This window comes from Parus major, chromosome 1, assembly GCF_001522545.3.
Source record: "Parus major isolate Abel chromosome 1, Parus_major1.1, whole genome shotgun sequence".
In the NCBI taxonomy this organism is placed as follows: Eukaryota; Metazoa; Chordata; class Aves; order Passeriformes; family Paridae; genus Parus; species Parus major.
In genome coordinates, this window is record NC_031768.1 from 6128147 (window position 1) to 6153818 (window position 25672).

The 25672-nt window shown below is 47.5% G+C and overlaps 1 protein-coding gene across 1 annotated transcript; it reads left to right on the forward strand.

Moving 5' to 3' along the window:
- The first annotated feature begins 871 nt into the window (after positions 1–871).
- Positions 872–16333, forward strand: DIPK2B (divergent protein kinase domain 2B). The gene is made up of 5 exons (XM_015644098.3): positions 872–1279; positions 6018–6282; positions 12509–12682; positions 14240–14528; positions 15720–16333. The coding sequence occupies exons 1-5, from the start codon at positions 1056–1058 to the stop codon at positions 16058–16060; spliced, it is 1293 nt and encodes a 430-aa protein (XP_015499584.1). The 5' UTR covers positions 872–1055; the 3' UTR covers positions 16061–16333.
- The last annotated feature ends 9339 nt before the right edge of the window (positions 16334–25672 follow it).

A 25672-nucleotide genomic window follows, 5' to 3' on the forward strand; every position in this document is an offset into this window, starting at 1 on the left:
GCCAGTGCCACCACAGCAACATGCACTGCCTGCAGCCAGAGTACCACCTGCTCCTTCAAGGTGTGCTTTCCTGGCCCTGAGCTGCAGCCTGCCAGATCTCCTGTGCCCAGCACCCAGGCTGGGATGGGTAGCCACCAGTTTCCATAATTTCCAAGTCTTTGTCCTAACAAGAACAGCTTTTGGTGTGGTCTCAGTAATCTCTATTTGAAACCTCTGACATTCTCCTGAGTTCATCCCCATCACTTTCTCTAGCTTCTTTCCAATGCCAGGACCATCAAGAAAAGACATTCCAAAACACACAAGTCTTGCTGAAACCTTATTTTCCAAGAGGGACGTAGAGGTCAGGCTGCTCTATCAGCTGGGAGTTTTGGGAAAGCTGCAGGCTATCCTGCTTTCTGTGGCAGTCTGCTCTGAGGTGCAATCACTGCTAAACAGTGCTCTTTTCAAGAAACAGAACAGTGATGATTCCACCTGACAGCCTTTCCAATGCTTTTATGAGAAGGGCAAATTGAGCCAAAGAAGCATCCGAGAAGTCACGTCATGCACCATCACAAATCTCCAGGAATAAAGCAACACCAAAGGTCTGGCTTCTGGTAAAATGTGCATTTCTGCCATGCTACCACTCCTTTCAAATCACTTTTTTTACTAAGTGTCCCACATGTGCCCTTTTCTCCAGCGACAGGATATCCTTCATTTGTCTGCACCAAGAGCAGATGAGCACTTCTTCGTGTTGTTTTCCAAGTCGGCTGATGGGAGGGTCAGCAGGGGCCAAAGCAGCTGCAACAAGGAAAGGAAAGATAACCATGGCAACCCAAGTTATCTGCATCCTCCATGTATTTCCTTCTCCCCACCCTACAGCATATCTTTCCCACCCAAACCTCGAGCCGATAGATCCAGTGACCAGCTGGCAGGATGGGGACTGCAGCAGTGTCTCCTGCAGCCAGAGTGTCTTGCTGTGTTTCGGGGTTCACCACTGCAGGCTGAAGTCATCAAAAAGAGACTGAAATCCTAGAGAGGGACAACTTGCAAAAAAGCAGAGCTCTCCACTACTGTAGATGGGGCGCTGGATATGCTGCCTTTGCTCCAGAGTTGCAGATCCATTGATGCTGCTCCTGGTTTTGGCTCTGGGCTGTAACCCTTCCACAGCAGCAAAAGCTTCTCCGTCTGTGCCCCACGTCAAACCCAGCTACAGTTTTGGCCGGACTTTCCTGGGACTTGATAAATGCAACGCCTGCATTGGGACATCCATATGCAAGAAGTTCTTTAAAGAGGAGATAAGGTCAGAAAATCAGCAGAGTCGTTTTTAAAGTTGTTATAAAGTTGTGTATAGTAATTTGAAAGTTGCCTGTTAGAATTTCCAAGTACTTTCATGAACAACAATGCAAAGAGCAACTTAGCACCCAGTTGCCATTACAGCACTTAGTGTTTTAATTAATGCCTGCAAGCTGATGCTTTGTCTCTTTTCTCTTAAATCATGCAAACATGATCAGACTTCAGCCCTGAACTATAACTTGAAAGCAGGAGTAAAAGGAACAAATTTCTGCCTAGAGAGTGGCTCTGAAAAAACTCAAGGCAGCAGTGGTGGAAGGGAAGAGGGAAGGAAGAAATCAGCTTGTTTAGATTTACTGGAAATATTTTATTATGAACAACTGACTAAAGGCAAAAGGGGTTTAGCTTTGTATGCTCCCAACAGAGTATATTAACTACAAACATATAAACATGCTGTATAATTTTGTACCAGGTGCAACAATGTGAATGTGCAGAATTTCACGTGCATTTTAACTAACATCAAAAGGAATCTAAACCTGCCTGAGGCATGAGGACTTCTGCACATGAGGTTACCCACACACTTGAAAATAGCACGTGGTTAAATTACTGGTACATTTTGGGGAGATTTGTGTGAGAACTTGAAGGTAGAAATTGCATCTGCCTTGCTGTTGATGAGACACACACTGTCCAACTGGTCATCAGACCAATCCAATCATTTTTAGGCTGAAAGCAGAGTGTATCTGATGTCAGCAGGGAAAATGTTGCCACTTGTATTTGAGGAGAAAGTTAAAGGCAGTGCTTGGCAGAGGAAGGGTTTATTGGGTCTGATATGATTTATAGAGCCATATGCACTTTCTTTTATAGATATAAAAGCCTGGGGGAGAAGAAATTATTATAGTAAAATTGTATTTTTAATGCTATAATGTAAGTACTATAGTATTAGACAAATCACCATTTTTATCTTAAACTATCCTATAAAACGTGGTGTAGTAAAACCATAATGGTTTGTCTGGGATGGACTTGTAATACCAGACATCCATCCTTCCACTGCCTCTGGAAAAAGGCAGCTTGTGGCTTTGCTGAGCCAGAGCACTCCTTGCTGTTGCACATCAGGGCTCCCTTTGGTTTTCCACGTGCACAGTGCAAGAACGAGCAGTACGTGAGGTGCACAGGGCTGAGTGCTGGCTTCTCCCAGCCCAGCCTGGATTCCTGTCCCAAAATGCAGCGTGGATTTGTAATCAGCATGCTCAGCTGGCTGATGGGCTGCTGTGGGGCTGCAGGGGCCAGGGGTGCATTCAGGGTAAAATGCCCTGCATTTTATTCCCTGCACAGGATGGCAGCACAGCTGGCTCCTGCCCCAACCTGCTGTAGCTCCTTTACTGCTCACCTGTGCAGGGTTTTTAGGGACCTGCTGCCAGGTACAAAGCCTTTTGGTTACTCCCACCTGGCCAGTGGGGAGGCTGGGGCCATGCAGGTTCCCTCAGCCCTGCCAAAAACAGCAGAACTGCCTGTGGCTGTGGGGTTCCAGCTGCACGGTGCTCTGGCTGTGGGGGAGAGGTGCTACGTGAGCCAAGGCAGGATTGCCCGCGCTGGCTTTCCTCCGGGGCACAGCAGGAACGGGGTGCGTGGTGTGCAGACAGCCCCACTGGGGACCAGGGGTGCAGAGCCACAAACCTGTGGGAGCACAATACTTCTGTCTCAGGGGAAACAGAGGGGCTCCCCAAGCCAGACACTTCTTTTTCTCTCCCACCAGCCTGCAGTTGGCTTCCCACAAATAAGTGATAACGTGAAGTTCTGCTCCGAGCGCTTCGGGAAGGGGAACTTAAAAATGTTCTCCTGAGCAGTCACTCATCTTCAGGCTTTCCTTTGCATTGGTAAAACTTGTTCTCCCACTTGATTTCTTGAAAAACTGGGATTATTTTTTGGCAAGTGGGAGCTTAAACTAGGGAAATTTCAGTGGTGCTTACGCTCTTTGATCCACCCTCACGTACCTTTTCACATGCTTGCAAAGGTGGATGGCACTTGGGCTTCTCTGTGTTAATTCACATTAGAACATGCTTCATTAATTCTCCATCATTTCTGGGAGCTCTGACATGCATTCACAGTGAGAAGATGTGGGTTTTGTTCCCAGAACGGCTGGTGACTCATCTTGTGCTCTAATGTTCCATACTTCCCTTATCTTTGCCCAACTTTATCCATCTGTAAATGAGAATACCAAGCCTGTCTACCAACTGTACTGAGCAGAGCGTGGTGAAAGTTTTTTGTAAAATATTAGATTTTCAAAACACCGCAGAACTGAGCCGACCAAAACTATTCAAAGACTTGTGCCAATGCTGAGCTTTGTCCAAAAACAATAGGAAAGAAGACTGAAAAAGCTGGAATGCTTGAATTAGATGGGGGTTTATAGGCTACTTCTTCTTTGGTTTTTTTTGGGTTTTTTTGTTTTGTTTTGGTTTGGTTTGGTTTTTTGTTCTAAGACTTAGCTTACTTAATTTTTTTTAAAATGTGAAATTTCAAATGCAAGCAAAATTATTTTGGCTGAAACAAAATACTTCATTTAATCCAGGATAAAAAAAAAATAAATAAGTTTGGGTTTCTTCAGCATTTATTTCTAGGTTGATCTAAAATCTGTGACTCGCTTATTCACATAGATCTTACTGAAGGTCTTAGAGCATTTGCAGGCCCTTAGCTAAAAAGTTCCGTACGAGGGGGAGTTGTTACAGCACAACTTGATGATGAATCTTGAAAGTATCCAGCAAATGTGCCAGGCCAGCGCTGTGCTGCTCAGAAATGATGCCAGATACAGAATTGCTGCAGCCCATGCTGGGTTCCCAGGCCAGGGTGGCTCTCCCCACAGAGTTCTGCAGAGAGAATCACTCCATCACTCAAATTAATGCTCAGCCCTGCATTTCACACATCCATGTGCTGCTTGCACGCGGGAGGCGGCGCTTTCCTGCTCTCTGGTGAGCTCCCCTGAACACACAAGCTTGAGTCAAGTCACAAGGCATATTTGTGCTTAACTTAAAAAAAAAGAAAGAAAGAAAAACCCAGTCCAGAGCCATCTCTTCCCATGATGTGCCTGGAATGCTTCGCCCATTTTGCAGATTAGGCACTGGGAGGGCTCCTGATGGACAGCAGTCACAATGAGGCACAGCAGTTATTCTCTTTTCTTTAATCCTAGCTCAAAACCAGACCAAAGAAACAAAACAAAAAAAACCTCACCAAAACAAAAAACCCAAACCCAAACAAAGTGTTTGTGTCAGGTGCCTTAATTGTAGGGAATCTTCAATTTCTTATCAGGCAAAATGCCCAAACATGCTGAAATTCTGGAATCCACCAACCTGTTCACACAAGGCTCCCCCACTTCTGATCAGCCTCCATGGTAAATTTTTGGAAGGAGGCACATGGCAGGAGTTGAAAGCCAAAGCAGTGGAAGCACCAGGGTTTCACCCATCCTGAGCAGCAATGCCTGCCCCAGAGCTCAGCTGCACGGGGTCTGTGGTGGGGAAAGGGAGTGGGGTGCTGCCTGCAGGAGGGATCATCTGATCTGTCTCTACAGATGGTGGCTCGTGTCATTGAGTCAGTTATTTGCCTGAAATCATAGAAAACTTATCCTCCCGAAATTTCTCTGTGCCAATTTCCCAAATGGAATGTGAAAGGAAAGACCAGCTTCAGCTTTCAGACTTGTTAATATCTTGTAAGCTGTCTGAAACTCCAGCTAGGCTAATCCTTCAGGGAACCTCTTACCTCTCCTGTTTCACTTCTGAGCTACCGGCTTTAATTTACGGTGAGATTAAATTAGGACGTGCTTTCCTACACACTTGGACAGGGAGCTCAGGGCAGGAGGGTTCAGAGGCAGCGAGGGCAGGACGTTGGCCAAACCAAAGGTCAGAGTTGGGCCGTGTTCCAAGAGCAGGTTACAGACACCCTCCCAGAACAGGCTCCGCGCTCCTCAGCTCCGGCATGTGCGACGCGCGTGTGGGCAGGGCTGAGGGGGCTGCTGAAACAAAAAAAAAATTACCTAATTACCCAGCCCATATGCTCCCCTCCTGTGCCTGTGTAGGGGGAGCAAATTAGTGCAAGATCTCCATGGCTACAGAGGCGCTGCACGCCCAGGGCACACACACCCCGTCCCCCCATCACACCCCAAACTCTGCTGCTCTCGGGGAGGTCACTCATCCCCACTGCTGAAATACAGTCAGGGATGCTGGGGGAGACAGGTAGACCCCTGCACTGACAAAAGCCACCTCCTCCAAACAAGAGGTCATTTCAATATTCCCAAATAACATTTGTGGTCAGGAGGTTTTAATATCAGGAGGGTCCTTTAAAGTGTCAAGTACTCATTTTTTGGGACCCTTGCTCTAGAAATAGGAAAATTTAAGAACACCAGGAATTATTAATGAACCAGAACCTTGTAACCCTCTCCCTTTCCTCTCTCCCTCTACCCAAAAGAGCCTATTTGGGTGTTTTACCCTCCACTCCATGGCATCATTCATGACAAGGGATGGTATTAGTGGGAAGCAAAGAAGGACTTTTTTTACCAAAACGCATTTCCTTAGCTGATGGTTTCAGCCTGCTCACCTCACCCTGGTACCTGGGCCCATCCAGCCAGGGTGACTTGGCCTTTGCCAGGCGATGGCAGGGATCCCCAGGGGCCAGCCTGGAGCAGCTCAGCGGGGCGGGCGCTGCGCGGGTGTCCGTGTGGCTGTTAACCCGCTCTCCGTGGGGCTCTCGTTTTGGTTTGGCAGGTTTGACACCTGGCTTTCTTCTCATTTAAAGCTGCCCCCCAGCTCCCTGCTCAGCTACTCGGGCAACTACACCGACGATGCCAAGAGCTGGCGGCTGGTGGACATCACCCGGCTGACCTCCAAGTACCAGCATGACCGGGCGGACAAGCGCATCTGCACCTCCCTGCTCAAGACCAAGACCTGCAGCCTGGAGCGCGCCCTGCGCCGCACCCAGCGCTTCCAGAAGTGGCTGCGGGCCAAACGCCTGACGCCCGACCTGGTCCAGGTCTGTGTCCTGTGGCTCCCCACCACAACTGGGGGAGCATGGGGGAGAGCAAGTCCTGTGCGGTTTAGGGGTGTGAAAAGGGTCTTGTGGGGATATGGCTGCAACTTGCTGGCTGGAGAGTGAGATTGGGTGGTGGCTGGTTGGTGGAGATAGCCTTGTGTGCTCCCAGCCAAGCCCACGTGCCAAAAGGGAGAGGCAAAATGATGTCCTGGTGGGAAGAAAAGTGCCATGGTTGAAGGCCAAGCCCTCCCTGCTGCAGGTAATGCCATGGCACAGCCTGTCCAGGGCTGGGATGGGTTTGGCCCCAAAGAGGAGAGCACCAGCTCCTGGCTCCTTGTGCAGGCTGAAGCTGAAGTCTTGTGGAAAGCCACAGCACCAGGTGGCTTCAGGCACGGGGATAACGTCAGGCTGTGCACACAAATGTGGTAACAGCTCCAGTGGGGAGACTGCTGCCCCAGCCTTTTTTTTTTTCTAGTTTTCCATCATGTCTCAGCATTGTGGGATTTGGGGATTTTTTTTATCATAAAGTTGTACCCAAAAGGGCAGCCAGTGCCTTGAAAGCGATTTTACTTTGGGCCAGGGGCCAAGTCAGTGTGGGTCTCTCTTGCTTGTGGCTGGCAGGATGAGGGGCATGGGCAGTCAGAGCCAAAGCCTCGATTACTCATTCTCCTGCCATCCATAGCAAATGACCTCAGGCACAGAGAAGCACATTGCCCTTTCTCCCACAGTCCTGGGGTGTCACAGGTGAAGGCAGGACAGGAGCATGGTGAGTGTGGGTCACCACCACCAGGCAGATGGAACAGGACATCCCCCTCACCCCACCCAAAGAACAGCAAAACATTGCAATAACCACTGGAAAGAAGCAGGGGCCAGGGTGGTGTTGGATATACACTGACCCTGAGAGAGGATTATTCCAGTACTTCTTCCCTTTCCAAGGGAGAAGTGTCTGTGAAAAAGTAACTTCTTTTTTTGCTGCTTGCTGCATCCACTCAGCTTTGGTGAGTGCTAAAGCTATGCTGCTTTAGTTCTTCCTCTCCTGTTACGCTGGGGAGCAGCACACCTAGGGGGAGAGAGGGAGGGATACACTGGGGTTATGCCTGGACTGCACCAAAAAGGACTCACCCAAATCACTGACAGTCCAGCACAGCAGGTCACCCTGAAGTCAGTACCCTTCCAGGTGGCACATGCCTGACAGGGAAAAGATTTCTGAGGCAAAGCTATACTGTATTTTGTGTAGTAACCTCGGGAGAGGCACTAGAGAGATAGGACAGTGCATCACTGCCACTCAGAGCATCCCTCACCTGAGTTTGTATGCAGGAACAACTCCTTAGCTGCCCAGGCACCTGCTGGCCACCGCTGTCCCCCCAGGCAGCACTACAGGGACCTGCAGGAGGGTGAGTTGGGCTGCCAGGTCCCCCAGCCTTGCTGGAGTGTCCCAGGTGTTTGTGCCAAACTGTGCTGTTCCCCCTCTCCCCAGGAGTGCTGAGAGAAAAGGAAAGAATAGAAAGCTTAAAGCTTCCATTTGCTGAGCTGGGTGAAAAAGTAACTGGAGAAATGTGGCTCTGTGGTATCTCAGACCTGCTGCAAAGCTAAATCATCAGCTGAGCCCAAATCCTTCTCCTTAAAAGGCTCTTCATGTGCTACAGTTTTCCCTTCCCTGTCCTCTCGGAGTCTGAAATGCCAGCTGAGCTGGCTGGGTTGCACACACAGGCACACACACATTTATGGATGCACATGTGCACACACAGCACCACGCAGAGACCCTGGCTGGGCCACCCTGGCTTTGCACCTATCCAGTTTCTCCCAGGAATTTCCCTGTGAACAGCAGCTGAGCTGATGCCAGCTCCAGGGCACCTCTGATGTGAGCTCAGGGCCAGCCTGGGGGGACGTGCCCGGTGACAAACTCCCTGGGACATTTCATCAACCCCTGCAGCTTTTTAGTTGGAAAGGGCATAGGAGGCTGCAGGGAGGCCCAGACATTTGCACATCAGCCTCAGGATTGCTATGCTCATGTTTTCATGGTCCTTTGGTTCTGTAAATCAATCAGAGAAACAAAAATTGGAATTTAGATCCTTTCTAACAGCGTGTAGATTTGCATACACAGAGAAACACGGTGATCCAGAGACCCTGGGACCTACTTCCCGACCACCAAATTTCAGCAGCAATCACTTTTTAAGATCAGGCATGTGCAATGCAAAATGGCTTGTGGTCTTAATTGAAAACCAGCCAGTGGCAACAACATTTCGGTCACAGTGTGTGTGTGAGTCTGTGTGTGAGACCCACACTGTGTGGGCCACCACAGGTTACAGTCTGACCTCCCCAGTCCATCCAGCCCCACAGAGATGGGGATCCCCTTCCTCCCTGGCCATCCCACCTGCCCTTCTCCCTCTGGGAAGCAGCACCTGTGCCTGCACCCAGCCCAGCCCTCAGCTGGGCTGGATACTCCAGCATGAGCCACTGGAGAGGGGTTTTTGGGGGTGCCCTATGTCTCTGCAAACACTTATCTAAAGAACTGCTCTTATGGCTCTATTTTCCTGCTTCCCTCTTCTCAGAGGTGTTAACAGCACACCTCTCTCAAGGCCTGACACGATGCCCACCCTATTTGGCAGAGCTGCAGTCACACAGCAGTGCTTTGCTCTCCCTTCCCTGCAGTTTATCCTGTATAGCAGCACTGGGGAAAGCTAATGGGCCCAGGTAATTTTGTCTGATAGACAGAGCATTGCAACAAACTGCAACGTGCTTGAATCAAAATGACAGACCATGAAGTAATGTTTTTCCACTTTACACCGCCTGCCCTGCCTGACCCAGCCATCAGCTGAGCCGCCTGCCACAGAGATTATTTCACCAGCCACAAGGAAAATCTTTATTGGATGCAGCAAAGTCTTCAGTCTTAAAATCTAGCCTGCCTCAGAGATGAGCAGGATTTAGCTGGGGCTCAGCCTGCACGGCAGCCTCAGACACTCGCTGCTTCACCCAGGAGCTGATCACCTCAAACCACTCTGGGTGCTTTCCTGCTGGAGGGGCAACAAAGCAGGTTGGTTTCATTACAGATCACCCACAGGGAAACTTTACAGCCCTGCCTACAAAGCACAGCCTGGAAAATGCTAAAGGCAGACAGAGGAAAGCAGTACCAAGGTGAAAATCCAGCATTTGCAGACCTTCTCTTCAGGTTGGACTGCTTGAGACTACTGACCAGCAGCTGCCGACCAGAAACTACTGCCCAGCAGCTCCTGATCAGAACTACTGCCCAGCACCTCATCCTGCCCACAGCAGATGCACTGGCACCCCAGTTATGTGACCTCTGAGTCCAGTCCACATCTTCTTGCTGCACAGGGGCAGCAGCTCACTCACATGTCCAGTTGTGATGGGCACTATGGGGCTTCCAGAGCCACCTCCTGGACCTGCCACCTCTTTGACCCAGTACCTCATCATCAGAGACTTCCATAAACCTGCTGGCAGTGGGAATGAGTTTCTCAGGGCATTCTTACCCTCTTCTTTTTGGGATTTAAGGAAACCCTTGGATTCACATTGCCAGGAGTTGTAGGTGGTTTGACACCTACATCCAAGTGTTTTCCTCCTGGAACCCATCCTAAACCTGGTAGTTTGGTGAAGCTGGACCCAGTGGCTGGTAGTGGCTCATGGGGAAGGAGGCAGCTGTGTTCCTGGTCTGGGACATCCCCTGTTGGGCTGGCTGAAAAGAAAACAGAGAAAGAAGTTGTCTTCCACAAGCTGTCTTTACATCCAAGTGAATTCTGGCTGTGTCTGTGCTACGTATGCATACACATGAACTCACAGAGTTTAAAATTCATCCTGTACTGTGTAACAGGAGTTAAAAACTCACAGCTGAGTGCAGGTAGGCTTTGCAGGAACTACTCACTATCAGATATAGGAATGTGGCTGTTCAATTGAAGTAAATAAGAATCTTTCCATATCAATCACAAACAATACATCAGGCTGTCTGTCAGGTCTTATTCTCTGGGGTGATAAGTCACTGCAAAGGACTTAAGATATTCTCAGATAAATCTATATCTCCAGTGTTTCAAGTATGTGTTCTTCACATTTTTCATCCATTGGCAATTTTTGTCTGACAGTTTTACAACTCCAGCTCCTTTTCCACTGTAGAGATGTTTCCATCAGTCTGCAGGAAGGTGAGATCCCTCTACACTGAAACAATCAAGCAGGTGCTGAGCTTTATGCTGTTGACTATCTCTGCTGAAATCAAAAGGCCCCATTGCCCAGTTTTTGTGGGTCAGGGCTTCATTAAACTGTAGGAAGCTGCACCAACGTTTGATGCAAAGTTGTCAGCACCCAGCCCTGCTCCTCTGCTCCCACACCTCCGCTGAAACTGTTCCTCAGGGAACCAGCAGCCATGAGCACCATGGGCAGCGTGTGCCACGTTTTTGTTAAGAAGATGAGCTCTGACCTCAGAAAAAACCTAATTACACTGTCCATGCCTTCTCTGCCACCGTGATTTGTGTTCCTACTGCATACTCTTCAGAGTCTCAGCTTTTGCATTGCTGACTCCTGGAAGCAGCAAGGCTTTCTAACTTTGGCTGCAAATATTTGCACACACACACGGAGCTGCAAGAGACTTTCTCCACCGTTTATCTCTTACTTAACACAGCTCTGTTCTGCTCATTTTTTATCACTTCTCCTCCAAATGGAAAATGGCAGAGTTGGCCACAATGTTCCTGCAAGTGCTGCAGACAGAAGTCTATAACTTTCCCTCCCCCTGCACCCCTTCTATGGTTTTAGACAATTAATTGAGAAAATATTTTTCTGATAAGGCAACATCAGAGGAGAGGAGTGTATGAAGACTTGCATCAGGAACTGAGTAGAATTATTTTTGACAAATGTTTTATTCTTTTTGGGAAGTAATATTTTTTGGTTTTTGTGAAACAAGGCTTCAGTTGTGGTTGAGTTTCTCATGAAGTTTTCATCAGCTATTGGCATTTTGGACTTATTTTGTACGACTGATGGCCAAGGAGGGAGTGGCTGGAATCTCACCAAGGCCAACAGGGATGCAGACAAAGAGACATGGGACATCTAGACCCCCCTTTCCTCCTCCAACTGCAAAAGTGTCCTACTCATCCTTTCCATGTTCCTTTATTTCTCTGTCACTGCTGGGTGATTCGGTGTTTTATGCCAAATGAACAGCTCGCACAGGAGGGGCTGAGAAGAACCTACCTCAGAGTTACCAAATGACCCGGGGAGATGCTGGGTCACATCTTTGCTCTCAGCATGAAAGATGGCAGAGAGCAACGTGAGCTCCACCTCCCTTTCCTCTGAAGCAAATCTCCCAGCCTTCAAATTATAAACAAAACCCCAAAACTCAAATTTGGCTACTGGGATCATTTTTAATACAGAGACCTAAAAAAACTGACTCCCTTCCCCAGCAGAGGCATGGCAGGGCAGTGCTTCTGGGCCACTGTGGGCAACCCTCCATCTATAACCTCTCCTTGGCTACCAAGGAAGACTAACTGAAAAATAAAAAAAGGCTATTTTTGACTTTGAAGGTATACTTTTTTATGCCATTTATCCCAGCCATAGATTGCTCATGCAATTTTACAAACCAAACCTCCAAATCTGAAGGGTGAAATACAGGTGATAATTGACTCCATTAGCCCAACAGTTCTCTATTTGTTGCTGGTATTTACAAAAAATACACACGGGCTATTTGGTTTTGATAGTTAATGCATGAGTTTATCAGAGAGAACATATCCTGTGCTTATATTCACACACAATGTTTATTTACATTGTTAAAGCATGTTTACTGACCTTAGCAAATAGTTTTTCCAAGAAAGCTGCTCTCAGGTTAAGCAAATAACGAAATGATCTGAAGATTATTTAACGAGGGAAGTGACTCACTGTCCTAACAACTGGAGGGCCTCCACCAGGAATGCCTGGAAACCCAGCCAGGGGGAAGAGTCCCATGGTGTGGAGAGATGTGGTGCTGTGCAATTGGGGGAATGTGAGGTTTGCAGTGCCCAGGAATGGGGGACATTCTTGAAGCCTAAGTTGGGAAGTGGCGTTTTTGAATGGCACAGGTCTGGGAAGGGTGAGATGCCCTGCGTGCCCGTATCCTTCAAAGCTGTGTCACAACAAGCACAGGCACAGTGGGCAGGGCACAGAGGTGCGTGTGTACCCCCAGCATGATCCAGGCACTGCCTGAGCAATGTCTCAGGCTGGAATTAGACTTCCCTGCCGAGGTTTCCCCCTCTCACAGGGCCTGTCTAGCCCGATGCTGCGCTGCCCATCCCAGCGCCTCCTGGACAGGATCGTGCGGCGCTACGCGGAGGTGCCAGACGCCGGCAGCATCTACATGGATCACCTTACGGACCGGGACAAGCTGCGCCTGCTGTACACCCTGGCAGTGAACTCACACCCCATCCTCTTACAGGTACGTGCCACCCTGCCCCAGATGGAAACACCACCCCACAACCCCTCACGAGCAAACCCTCACACGAGATGTGTGTCGGCCTCAGGTGCAGAGGAGTCCCAGCCCTTTGGCAGCTCCCTGGCCTTCAAAAAGTACATTTCTTCTATGGGGTTGGGTGGCTGAAGCCAGGCAGACTCATGAGGTGCTCCCTGCATCAGCCTGTGAGGCTGGGGAGAGATAGGGGACCCCAGGTGTGTTATTGCACTAGAGAACAATGGAATCCAGGGTTATACACATCCCCAGTACTTCAAAGAGTTGGGTTTGCATTGCTAATGCATTACATAAAATCATGGCCTGTTTCTGAAAGACAAAGAGCATCATTTCCCATGCTCCACATGCCAGTGCTGTGTTTTCCGTTCACATGCCACTGCTAACTGGCTCTGGGTTTCAAAACTCTGTGTTTGAAGTCAGTGATCTGGGAGGCCTCACACCCTTCCCCTGGACCCCTTCTGACCTGTCTGGCATGCAGCTCCTCTCTTTCCCTGTTTCCAAGCCAGAATCCTCACCTTTCCCCATCCCACCTTTAGTCCTCACTGCTGGTTCTTGCAACCCCTCATGATTCCATGAAGAAAAAACAGCAGTGGCAGCATCATCCATCCCTGGCCCCAGGCCACCGCTGGACTCAGCAACTCCCAGGGCTCTGCATGGTCCCAGGGAGGGGGAATGGTGCTCGTGCTCTGGGAGGCTCCTGGGGGTCATTTATGGCCCAGTTATGGGTCACTGGGACATGAAGCTGTGGCCCTTAGCACTCTGGAGATGTGGGAATACAACTTGAAGAAATAAGAAAAATATGCCAAAGAGAAAAAGCTAGATTATTCACAGCACAAGGGAGAAATAACCTTAAATATGAAACTGGATGGGTTCATAATGGCTTGTTAGGGTCTGAGGTGCTGGGGACACGGATGAGTTTTAATGCAAATGACAGAAAGCTTTGTGCTCAGCAGTCACACATTTTGGTTTCCTCCTGGGATAACTGTGCTGCAGGGATGCAGGGAGCCCAGCCCAGGTGTCTCCACTGGAGAAAACACCCACCACTTCTGTTCCTGAGACTGCAAAGTCTCTTACAAATGAGCCTGGCAGTTCTCACCAATTAGCAAAAACTGCTTTAGCCCTACCTCAACTCCAAGCTGTGACTTCATCTGTTCAGTGCTCATGAGGGACCCGTCAAAGACACCTAAAATTAGCTGTTCTGTGGCTAAAATTTTCATGAATCTGAAAACTATTATTATCCTGGACTTTCCAGTTAGTCTCTCTTACAGAGTAAGTCTCGAAATACCAGATTCTTCCTTCATTACACAAAAGGATGGTGAGAACAAAAAAGCATCCTAACTCCTCCAGGATGGGGAGTAGGTACCTTTCCCAGCTGCCAGGGCTGGATGGGGCAAGGAAGGGTTGCAGGCTGACTTAGAAACCACAACACAACCCTGCTGCTTGGAGCCAGAAAGGGCTCTCTGAGAGAGAGGTGGGTCCATGGGCAGAGGCCTGGGGTAATCCCCCCGTTCCTGCTCTTCCCCGCAGATCTTCCCTGATGTGGAGGGCTGGCCCTTCCCGCGGTACCTGGGCTCCTGTGGGCGCCTGCTGGTCAGCGCCAGCACCCGGCCCCTGCGCGACTTCTTCGGCGCGGCCCCCGAGGTGGCCGCAGACCTGGCCCTGCAGCTCCTGGCTGTGCTGCGCTCCATGGCCACCAACGACCTCAACTACTTCTTCTACTTCACCCACGTGGACGCTGGCACCTTCGGCGTGTTCAGCAACGGGCATCTGTTCATCCGGGATGCCAGCACCATGGGCATCATCGACAAGGAGGAAGGTACTCAGCGGGCTCCGTGGCTGCGCATCTGTCACGGGAGGGCTCAGGAGGCAAGGCGGAGAAATCCTTCCCCTTCTACCCTTGGCTCTACTGCTGCCTTTTTTTTTTTTTAATTAACCGAACACCATTTACTAAATTAAATAATGAGAAGTTCACGGAGAGATGTACCATCAGCAGCTCCTGCCGTCCTGGCTCTGAGTCAGGAAGGCGATGGGTGTTTTGTTTGTGTGGTCGGTGGTTTGGTGCCCACTCTGTGGCTTGCAGCAGATTTCAGTGTGCACGGTGTGCTGGCTGCTCTCTTTTGAAGTCTTCCTTTTAAAACTTTTGCCACGCATGTGTCAACATTTGCAAGCAGAAATTTTGTAATTCTAAGTAGTGGGAGAAATTGGACCCTTTATGTGCATTTATCACATTGACTAATAATGGTCATTTATAATACTTCTTCTTCTTTTTCTTCTTCTTCTTCTTCTTCTTCTTCTTCTTCTTATTATTATTATTATTATTATTATTATTATTACAATAATAACAAAATCCCCCTTTTTGTCACTTTTACATAAAATCAAGGGTTTCTATTCAATTTTCACAGGCTACATTGGTCTAGCCCTGCAAGTAGAGCTAGGCAAAGACTATTCTTCCAATAATTTAACAGTTTCGTTTTGAATATTCAGATTTTCAAAAGGTTTTTTCATCAGCTCACACATTCAGCTGAGTAGGTCTCAAATATTCAGAAGCAGCTGTCAGAAAATTTTCCACTGGATTTCCTTTGCTTATCCCAACAGCTATGACTGTTAACTTGACTCCAGCTCGATGAGCTGTTGTTGCAATGAAATGATTTTGGTTAACATGGAAAAAATTACAGGTCTGGCTATTTGTGGTAGTTCTTTGTAGGAACTCCACATTTTAGATTTGTACTCCAATTCTCATTTTTTTCTGCGTCAGCTTGACTTGACAGACTCATCTCCAGTTCCTCTGACAGGCAGTTCTGCAGAGCTCTGTCATTCAGAAAAATATACATATTTCAGGAGCGAGAAAATTGGCTCATACACAGCTTCAGCACTGAGTAATTTGTGAAAGGTGGTCACATCCTTTAGATAGTAACAAACCCCACGTTAACACAGAGATACAGATAATCTGTGACTGTCCAGGAGCTCACTACTGCGCTCCTAACAAGCGGATTAATTCCCCCAACAGGGAGCCAGCTGATCGATGGCCAGCAGGAGTACAGAGATATATTCAGCTGCCTGACTGCGGACTGCCAGTCCTCATTCATGCCCTGTGACTCCATCAGGGAGAAGCACAGCCTCGTCTTGGTGTGTCAAGGTCTTCTGCAGAAGCTCCTGGCAGGGAAATTCCAGCCCCCCGTGCAGGAGAGGATCGACGCCTTCCTGCAGCGCTGTGCCCACGGCCTGGGCGACGGCCGCGGTGCCAGCGAGGCCATGGCGGAGCTGGCAGAGATCCTGAAACCTCTGCGGTCCTGCGACTCCCGCTTCGCCTACCGCTACCCTGACTGCAGATACAGCGACAAATACTGACACAGGAGCGGTCCCCAGCAAGGGCTGGGGCACTGACAGCCCCCTGACACTGTGGGCAGTGAGAAGGAAGCAGGGTGGCTGGAAAGAGCTGCCCTAAATCCGGGGCGTGTGGAAGGAGGGAACAGAGAGCATGTGGGGTTTATTTATCTCCCAAAGATGCATTTTTTACATGGGATATAGACATGATGTATGGTTTGTGGATTGTTAACGTTGTCATGACTGACAAGGGGCCACAGGACTAATAAATCTCATTCACATGTTTTGGCCTTGGAAGAGTTTCCCATGCCATTTGTTGGAAAGCAAGGCAGGATGCTCACAAACAGCTAGATAGAAGATCTTTATTTCCAAGAATCTCTTTCTGATGGAGATTATATATAAATAATATGGGATGGATGGATGGATGGATGGATGGATGGATGGATGGATGGATGGATGGATGGATGGATGGATGGATGGAAGCATTTAAGACTTTCCTTGTGGCTATTTTTAATGTGCTAAGGATCACAGATGAACTGAACAACCGGATCAGAACTACCACCCATCACAGCTCACTTTCATAAAATATTTAAATTTTATTTGATGGCACACAGAACAGAAAGACACAATCAACAGCATTAAAAAGCTCAAAGGTTCCATGTTTCTTGAGATTTAATTTCTCTAATCCCCAAAAAAATTACTTCTAATCTTTCCCAAATCAATGGGACAGCAATCGGAGACTGATACAGGGCTTTGGTTTAAGATGAGAAAAAAAACCCCAGCTCTGGGATGGTACTGTTCAGATATTTTCACATTTTTCTCTCTGAAGTGGAGGAACCATTTGCACAAAACCATTCAGATGGGAAAATCACCTTAAGAGCAGAAGGAGCACAGAGGATGAGACATTAATTTACAATGAGCCTGACAAGACTTGCCAAACACTCAATACTGCAGTGTAGGTGCAGGGTCACCCCCCAAGAGCTGGGAAGATCTGAGTTCTGACCAGCAAGAGCTACAGCTATCCTCATCCATTTGCCTTCCAGAGGAGGAACTTGCAAGCCAGTCCCCAAAGTACTGAGTCAGGCACTTGAAATTTGGGGTGGTAAACTCATTTGACAGCAGCTGTCAAGCCAGGGCTAGATCCAGGTGCCTCATTTTGCACAAGATGGTGGCAAAAGTGGCAAAACACAACTTCTCTCACCCAGAATCTGTATGTCCCCCTCATGTGAGCTCCCTGTGAGGTGTCACAAGCCCACACCAAACCTTCCCTGATGTGTAGGGGTCAGGCAGATGTCACCTGAGTTTGGGGCTTTCTCCTGGGATCTAGGCATGCAGGAGTCACTGAGAAAATTTGACTGAGCTGAGTAAGAAACGAGGATTTCTGGATCATCTACAAGAATTTCCATCATGGAAGAGTCTTCTAGCTATTGTTCAAAGAAATTTGTTCACAACGTAAAGGCAGAAAAAGATGCGAGTGCATTTGCATTGCCAGTGGTTGTTCTGACTTGTTCTGCACAGAGAAGGAATGCAAATCCAGGTTTTGTGTTGGCTGTGAGGGGCTCTGTGCACACAGAGCATCCTGGGGCATCCAGGTGTGGGTGAAGGCTGATGAAACAGGTTGGGCATCCAAACCCACACACACAGGACTGACATGGGGGAAATCTGACTCGGGACAATTATTTTGCCTTTCTTCCTGGCATAAAGTACCACGTGCACCTTTTACCTCTCAAGATGTAGAAACATTGAAAATAATTTGTAGGTAAGTTTAGCTGCAGGCCCAGATGGTCAGACAGCAAAGAGGTTTAAATATACAGCCTCAGCTATGGCTGCAGCTCTCTTTCCTGGTTTCAGTCTATTTCTACATCATGGCTCTCTTCCAGAAAGAAAAACATGTCCTTCACTGAGATCCACAAGGCTGTCTAACAACCTGCTTCCATCAGTTTTTCTTGAATCTATCTGTATCTCCAGTCTCCTGGGCTGTGGGTTTAGCTGGCTTAGCTCTGGGCCCCTTTCCTCCAGAGATTATTCCTCTGTGTTTCTCTGCTGGAAGCACAGAGGAGACACAGAGGATGTGTGTGCTCAGCACCTTAGAGGATGTCAGGAGCAAGATCCCTCAGGAATAGTCCAGCACTGGGCAGAAGGACAGAGAGGTGTCACACAGGCCCTGGTAACTCACAGCCCTGAAGAGCTGGGGGTCAGAAACACAAGAGCTGTGGTTTTACTTTTGCTGCTTGGACTCATTTGGCAAGGCTGCAGCAGAAGCCTTGAGACACGTAGCATCTATTTTTACAGGGCTTGATTCAAAGTTGTTAAAGCTGAGAGGAGTCTCCCCGCTGCTTTTAATAGATTTTGATACGAATTTAAATGAAAAAAACCACTCGTGATTAAAAATAACGAAATTGTGGATTTACAAATTATTAAAGCATTGGGATCTGTGTTCTTCACCAGTTTCTCTGCAGACATTGATTACAAAGGCCAGGCTCATACAGGACTGTGACTAATAAGCGAGCCATAAAGTCAGTCCATGGCCTCAGAGAACAATAATTTTCCTAAACTAAATCTCATTTTCCTATATTTCCCTGGCCTTTTCTTTTCTTTTTTTTTTTTTTTTAATTGCCAATTTTTACTCTTAATATTTCCCTTTTTCTTGGCAGTCAAACTCTGGAATTAGTGCCCACCCTGTCTGCCAGCTTCAGTCAAGCCTTCAAATCCTAGTAGGCCAAGCTCCAAAAGGATGTGAAATTAACTTATAAATGGCATTTATTTAAAACCTAATCCTTCCCAAAAGAACTATCAAGCAATTTTTTCCTCTCTGTGTTCAAGTTATTTCTGTCAGTGGCTTTGTTTGAGCCTTTGCAAACTGTTCCTGGTAACAACTTCCACTGTTTCCACAGCAGACAAGAATGGCAGGAGAGAACTTCCAGCAATCTCCCAGTCAACCTCAGCACCTCCTTCATCTGTGGGTAATTTGCCTTTATGCCCAACTGCCTAGCAGGTGTCTTTCTCAGTGCCCTATGTCCCACATATTTTTAAAGTTTCCATGTCAAGAGGTTTGTAAAACTGTATTGTTTTGCCTTATTTTGATTAGCAGCATATTTTGACACTGTCATTTCTCTGGGGGTTGAGGCTGCTACACGTCCTGGGGTTTGGGGATTCAGATTTCCCACTCCATAGCTTTTGTGGGTGATAATTTCTTGCCACACTTTGCAGACACACATAACCCCTTCCCTGCCAGCTCCCAGCTTCCCACAAGGGGCTACCCAGAAAACATTGTGGCATTTTGGAGAACGTGGAACCACCACTCAGTCCACAGGAGCAGCCACTCAAGCACATCTCATGCATCTTTCCAGCCAGCTCAGCCAACATCAGTTGTTTGCAGGTGCTTTTCATTTGCCTTCTGGTTTGCTGAGACTTTAGGATGCACTTGGGTCCCATTTGCCAATTACTCTCTACAGCCAGGTGCTCTAGATGCTTTACTGCTAATTCTTCCTCAGCTTCTCCCATCATCCCATGAATCTGGAAAGTAGAGCTTTAATGAAAATACTGAGTGTCATGAGATGTTATGAAATCACAAGAACCAGCTCTGTGGTGTTCTGAATTGGCTCACCAAGACACATTAATTTGATTAACAGGTGAGTCTGTCTGCTACTGTACCCTCTGTTCCCCTAATTCAGTGCTGAAAGGAGCTTGGTAGCCATCCTGAAACTGCAAAAAAACAAACAGGAATTTCAGGGAAAGGCAAATTAAATGAAGCAGCTACTCCAGGCTGGGGAGCTGGGAGAGGCATACACTGTTTCTGCCTTATGGATTACAGAATACAGGCAGACCTGTCTGCTCTCCTCCACAAACTGGTCTCAGCCAGAGTGGGGGCACTGGGGTTTTAGGATGACCTGAACAACTAACAAGAGGTCCCAGGGAAGGGTGAGGATGATCCAAAAGCCCAGAAAAAGTGAAGAGTGAAGACAGGAAACGAGGGAGGGACACCCGATAAAGATCTTCAAACAGTTTTGTTCCAGTCATAGCTTTACTTGCATCATTCCACCTTTCTGCTCTTCCACAAAACCCCACAATATCTATTCCTTGCAACATAGAGTAAAAATGACAATAGTTAGTCTAGAACAAACTTTTCAGGTGTTTGAAGAACAAGAATACACCAGCCTGTTCCCTGGGGACATGCAGGTTTAAGAGAAGCAGCTTGTCAGGTTTTACAATGCTCTAGTACTACTCAGCAAGGATGCACAGAGCTGCAGCCCTCGCCTTACACAGTTCATTTGCTACATTGCATGCAAAGATAGCTCTTTAGACTTAACACCCACAGAAATGTCATGCAAGGTTCAGCATATTCTGTGTTTGAAAAGGGCCTTTTTCGTTCCCCTGGGTTTTTTTTTTTTCCTCCCTTTCAGAATTTAAACATTCATTTGGATAAAGGCTTGTCAGATTCATTCCTCTAGTGATGACTTAAAATAGTGAGTTTTCTTGCTTTGAAAAAAAATTATCAAGACACTTGAAATAATTCAGGGACTTTTCACAGGGATTGAAACCTCCCTCTGTTCACATTCTTGGTGCAGAATGAGTAAGAGAGAAGATCACCTCTGGGTGTTCACTCAGCTCTGGCTGGAGCAGATGTAAACATTTACTCATTTTTTCCCCCAGCATCCGAAGACGAAGATGGAGAAAATGAAGTTCCTTTCTGTGAAAGTTATTTCTACAAAGCAGGGATTTGTGTACAGTTCAGGCACTGCTAAGGACAAGAGAGAAGGGTGCTGGAACAATAATGCTGCTGGGGGCAAGTGCTGGGATTAAACATCTCTGCACCCAGTCAGGGCACTTGTCACTATTTCAGACATCTCTGAAAGGAGTCACTGCATCAGTGCTGGTCTTTCGAAATAGAGATCCCTTCAGCAGGTGGAGGAGGGATGGGAACAACTGTCCAGGTGTCAGGAAATCAATTACTTGTTCCTTCCTGTTTCCCCTCACAGCAGTGCTCGTTCTGCCTGTCCTTTCCCCCCACCAGACACCCCCGTGGGTGCCTTTGTTACACGGGGGATGCACAGGATGGAAGCTCCCAGGTGTCAAAGCACAGGAGCAGTTGCCTGAGGAACAGGGCCAGGGGTGATGGGGGCTTTCCATCAAATGGCTGCATTGGCTGGGGACAGATATTGACAGGCGTTTGAGTCTACAAGGTGTGAAAGAAAACAAAACCAAACCTGCAGGAAGTGGTCTTGTTGCATTCCGTGAGTAAAATGACCAGAAAAACCTAAAAAAACAGCTCCTCACTTGTTCTGTCAAAGTGCTTGGGGAAAGGCTCTCCAAAGCTGAGCAGTTTGACTTTTATTCCAACAGGAGTTCTGGGGTCACCAACCCCAGGGAAGGGCTGGCCAAGCAGTGCTGAACTTTACTGCACGTCCCTAGGCAGAGCCAAGCAGAGCTGTCTAAAAATACAGCTTTTGCATGACTGGGAGATTGCATGTGCAGCAAGATAAAATTACTGGGGAAGGAGGGCAGGAAAGAGGAGCTTCTGAATGGAGGACAGGAGTACAAATATGACCTTGAGGTGCCACCAAAAAATGTGTATATTTATCAAATAAAAGTCAAACCCCTCAGCACTGGCAGATCAAAGAGGAAGTATAAAAGGTCAAGATGCATGGAAAAACCAGGATCAGGGTCTTCAAAAGGCTGTCATTCCCCAGAGGTGACCATGTTCGTGGGATTTTGTGAGAGGGATTGTTCATAAATTTGATGGAAACACAGACTGAGCTAGAAGACAGAGGAATCACAGTACCACAGAGGCAAAAATTAGGAATTCTTGGAAAAGCTGTGACCACAGGTTCCCTCTTTTCCCTGCTACAGACCCAGATCCACAAGCACACTCTGGGACACTGGCCAGCTTATTTTGGGGCAGGTGGGAGCAAAGGCCCTCAGATGCAGCCCCCCAAATCCCCTCCTGCTGCTGCTGGACAAGGATGGAGGGAAGGCTCCCTGGCAGAGGAGTGAACTCATCCAGAAGGAAACTTTTGGAGGCTGGATTTGCAGGTTTCAGGAACAACTCTGAGCTGCATCATATCTTTTTTTTAAGCTATATATGGAGCCCAGTAGGAAAGTGGGATCTGCTGTGATCTCTGCCCAAGTTTTTCTTGAAGAGCCCTGCAACAGTGGGATCTCGTTAAAGACACCACATTAGAAGCTCACAGTAAATGTGTACTGACAATAAATAAAAAATACACACACATACCTCAGGTGGCTAAACAGCAGCACAAGGGAGCAATTCTAACCAAACAGACACCCTTCAAAAAGTAGGAATCAGATGCAGAAATCAGACAAATTAGATGCAAAGCTACAGTAAGGCAGCCCCAGAAGAGAAATCCAAGGAGTGCCTTGCTGAGAGTGTGGAGGCTGACAATGAACCCTTTCTCAAAAACATCAGAGGCAGAGAGTCTGCCAGGAGAGCTGCTGAGGCCAGCAGGAAATCCCAGTGCAAGGCAGCCCAAGGAATGAAGAAATCTGTACTTTGCAATGACAGTCACAGGAGGTGTTTCAAAGAAGAAATAGGAGTGAGAACATAAGTGACTCTGTTAAGACTAAAATCAGGTAAACCCCACCCCAGCCTCCCCTCTGGGAGAGCAAAGAGCACATGAGGGAGGGTGGGGTTGTGCACTAAGACTTTGATGCTGTTTTACAGATGTTAAAGATGGTGAAAAATGGGTGGAAAAAACACCCAATGGGTGCAAGTGAGGAGCCCTGCTCAGGGTGGGTGTGATTCTGTCCAGGGCAGATTCTCCTCATGGGGAGAAAAGCAGGAGCAGAGGCTCCAGGGAGCTCAGGCAGCCAAGGGAGCCTGGGAAGAGTTGGGGTTTCAGCTCAGTGCAGAGGAAAACAGGATAACTGGAGGGGCACAGGCGTGGGAGGGTTTTCCCAGGAGAGGCCATGAGCAAGATGTGATGAGCCTGAGGAGAGACAACTGCCAAGGAATTCCCCACATCAGGGACTGTAGGGTAGTGCAAGGACACAACAGGACAAGGATTCTTCTTTGTCTTTTTTCTTACACTCCTCCCCAAACACAAGAGACCTGTCCCAGTGTGCCAGCTCAAGGGAACTCCAAATGTCACAGGAATGGCAGGAACAAGGACTGAGGCTCCTGGGGTGATGTCCCAGGTTGTGGTCAGGTGCCCACTTGTCATGACCAAGGAAACATCTTTCTCAGTTGAAAATGAGTCTAAAGTTTTGCAGTGTCTTTAAAATTAAAGATGTGAATAATTTTACAATATTTATGAATAAAGATATTGCAACATAGCTTCTAATGACTCACTGTCTTCTCAAGGAAACACCCTAATTTTTCACTGATATCTCCTTTTGGGGAATAAAAACCCCAAGCCAAACCCAGCTTGAAGGAAATAACCTTATCCTGATCCAAAGAAAGCGTCTTAACATCAGAGTTGTGAGTAGGAGGGAGAGAACACTGTGTAATGGCACATGGGAGCTTTGAGATCCCAGATCTATTAAAGTGCTGGTTTGCCAGATTAGCCACTTTGCATGCCTGGAAATGTTCATTCAGAACAAACTTTCATCATAATCAAAAGCAAGTTATCGGGCAAAAATGCATCTGGTTTAATTTTCAAGGGCTGATACCCTCAAGAGACTTTTTATTTCAACATCTGAAACTGCTTTCAGTGGCTGAACATGGATTGATACAGGTTTGTCTCCTCTCACAGAGTCAGAATGGTCCAAAAGAGTTGTTCTGCTTTTTGTTGGCTCTTTAGGGTTTGGAAAACCTTGGGCTCAGAAAATTTGCTTCCTTCCCATGTGAAACTGGGAGAAAAAGGCTCAGGACACTGTCCCTCCTCCTGTCTTCTGTCCTTCTTGGGTTTTTGGAGAAACTGTCTTGATGTCCTGCCCGAAACAGCTCTCTCTGTTCTTCCTTCTAGCTGTCCTCACCCCCTTTTGTTTACTGAAGTTGAGTCATTTCTCTCAGAGGACCAGAGAGATCCCAGACTCCTTCCTAAGGGACAATTCCTCACTCCTGAAGTGGAGGAGGTTTTCTGACCTGAAAGGAGAGAGGACTGGTGAGCAGCCAGTGGGGCTCTGCCCAGGGACAGGCAGCCAGGGAGGAGGACGCCTTTCCCACGCTGGGATGGTGCAGTTCCAGCCCTGTTTGCTCCCAGGGGATGTCCCCACTGCCAGGGGACCCCTGCCCTCCCCAGGGGTTTGGCTGCAGAGGAGCTTTGCACCAGGACAGGGAGGAGAAACTCTCTCCTCGAAGTTGCTGCAGCTGGAGAGGTGCCAGGGGAAAAACTTCCCCGTGGTGCACCCAGAGAAGATGAAAGAAATTGCAAAGAGAAGAAAGAGGGAAAGGTTTTTATCACCCTAAACCATCACTGGGTCCTCCAATTCCAGCTTAATTAGGGGAGCATGGGAGGGCAGAGGACTCCAAGGCACAAGGTTTTCTGTGCTTCTGCACGCCAGGTGAGATGAACTGTGCATGGGGGAACCTGCCATCTAAACAGGGGTAACAAATCCATTAAAGAAAGCAGAAATGGTGAACGAGATTTCACTGAAAAAAAAAAAAAAAAGTAAATGCAACTCTTTTTAGTTAATTTTCTATTAATTTGAACACTTTTTTTTTTTTTTCTCTGCTGACCCAATAACCACTGGTCAATAACCTTGGGGATAAAGGAGGGAGACAGGAGGGAAAGACTTCCACAGTTCCCTGTGTGGCAGGGAAGTGATGACTCAGAGCATTTTAGCATGACAAGAGACAAATGTGAGAAAAAAATATGTAGAGAACCACAAAGTAATTCAAGTAAAACCAACAGTTAAAATAGCATTTCAGTAATGGGGACTAAGGTGAAGCAGCGTAGGTGGGACATTGTGTCTTCAGATTTTAAAACTTTAAAGACATTTATTAATGCTTTTTCAGACAGCCCAAACAAATGAATCACCTTGCAACGAGACAAATAAAAGCCTGTTTTAAAAAGAACTGTTTTATCCCAGAGGATTTGCCATTATCAGTGACAAGCACAGGCCTACCAGAAGTATTGAGCTAATTTCTTTAGGATATCCCTTGGTTTGGATATTTCTCCTAATGTCAACCTATTCTTCAAACCCAAATTTTTCCTCCCCTTTGAGCATTAAATCCACCAAGAGAAGGTGATGATCATGGCTGAGACAGAAGGAGTGTGTCAATGAATAGAAAGGCTGCACTAGGGATGTTTGCCAGTGACAGCATGGAGATAAATGTGAAGAGAAGGAGAGGTATTTTGAGAAGGAGAGATGAGCACAGCCACTGAAAAGCACCAAAATGAGCACACAAATAAGGCACAGGAGACATTCAAGAAGTGAAGAGATTTGCCAGAATAGAGAGAAAGAGGGCTTCTTCTCTGGCAGATCTCAAGCAAGATAGCTTGCCAAACAAACTGGAAGAGGAAGGAGGTGCAAAAAAAAAAAGACACAGAGCAGTGAGCAGCACTTCCTCTCTATGTGAGATTTTTTTTTTTTCTGTGTATTCAAGTTTTTCAAAAGCAGTCACACCACCCAGCTTCTGAAAGATGAGAAGAAATGCACGTCCCTTCTCCTCAGCCACAGAAAAAACCCCACTTTTTAAACTCACATTATCCACTGCTGTCCTGCACCCACTGTCCC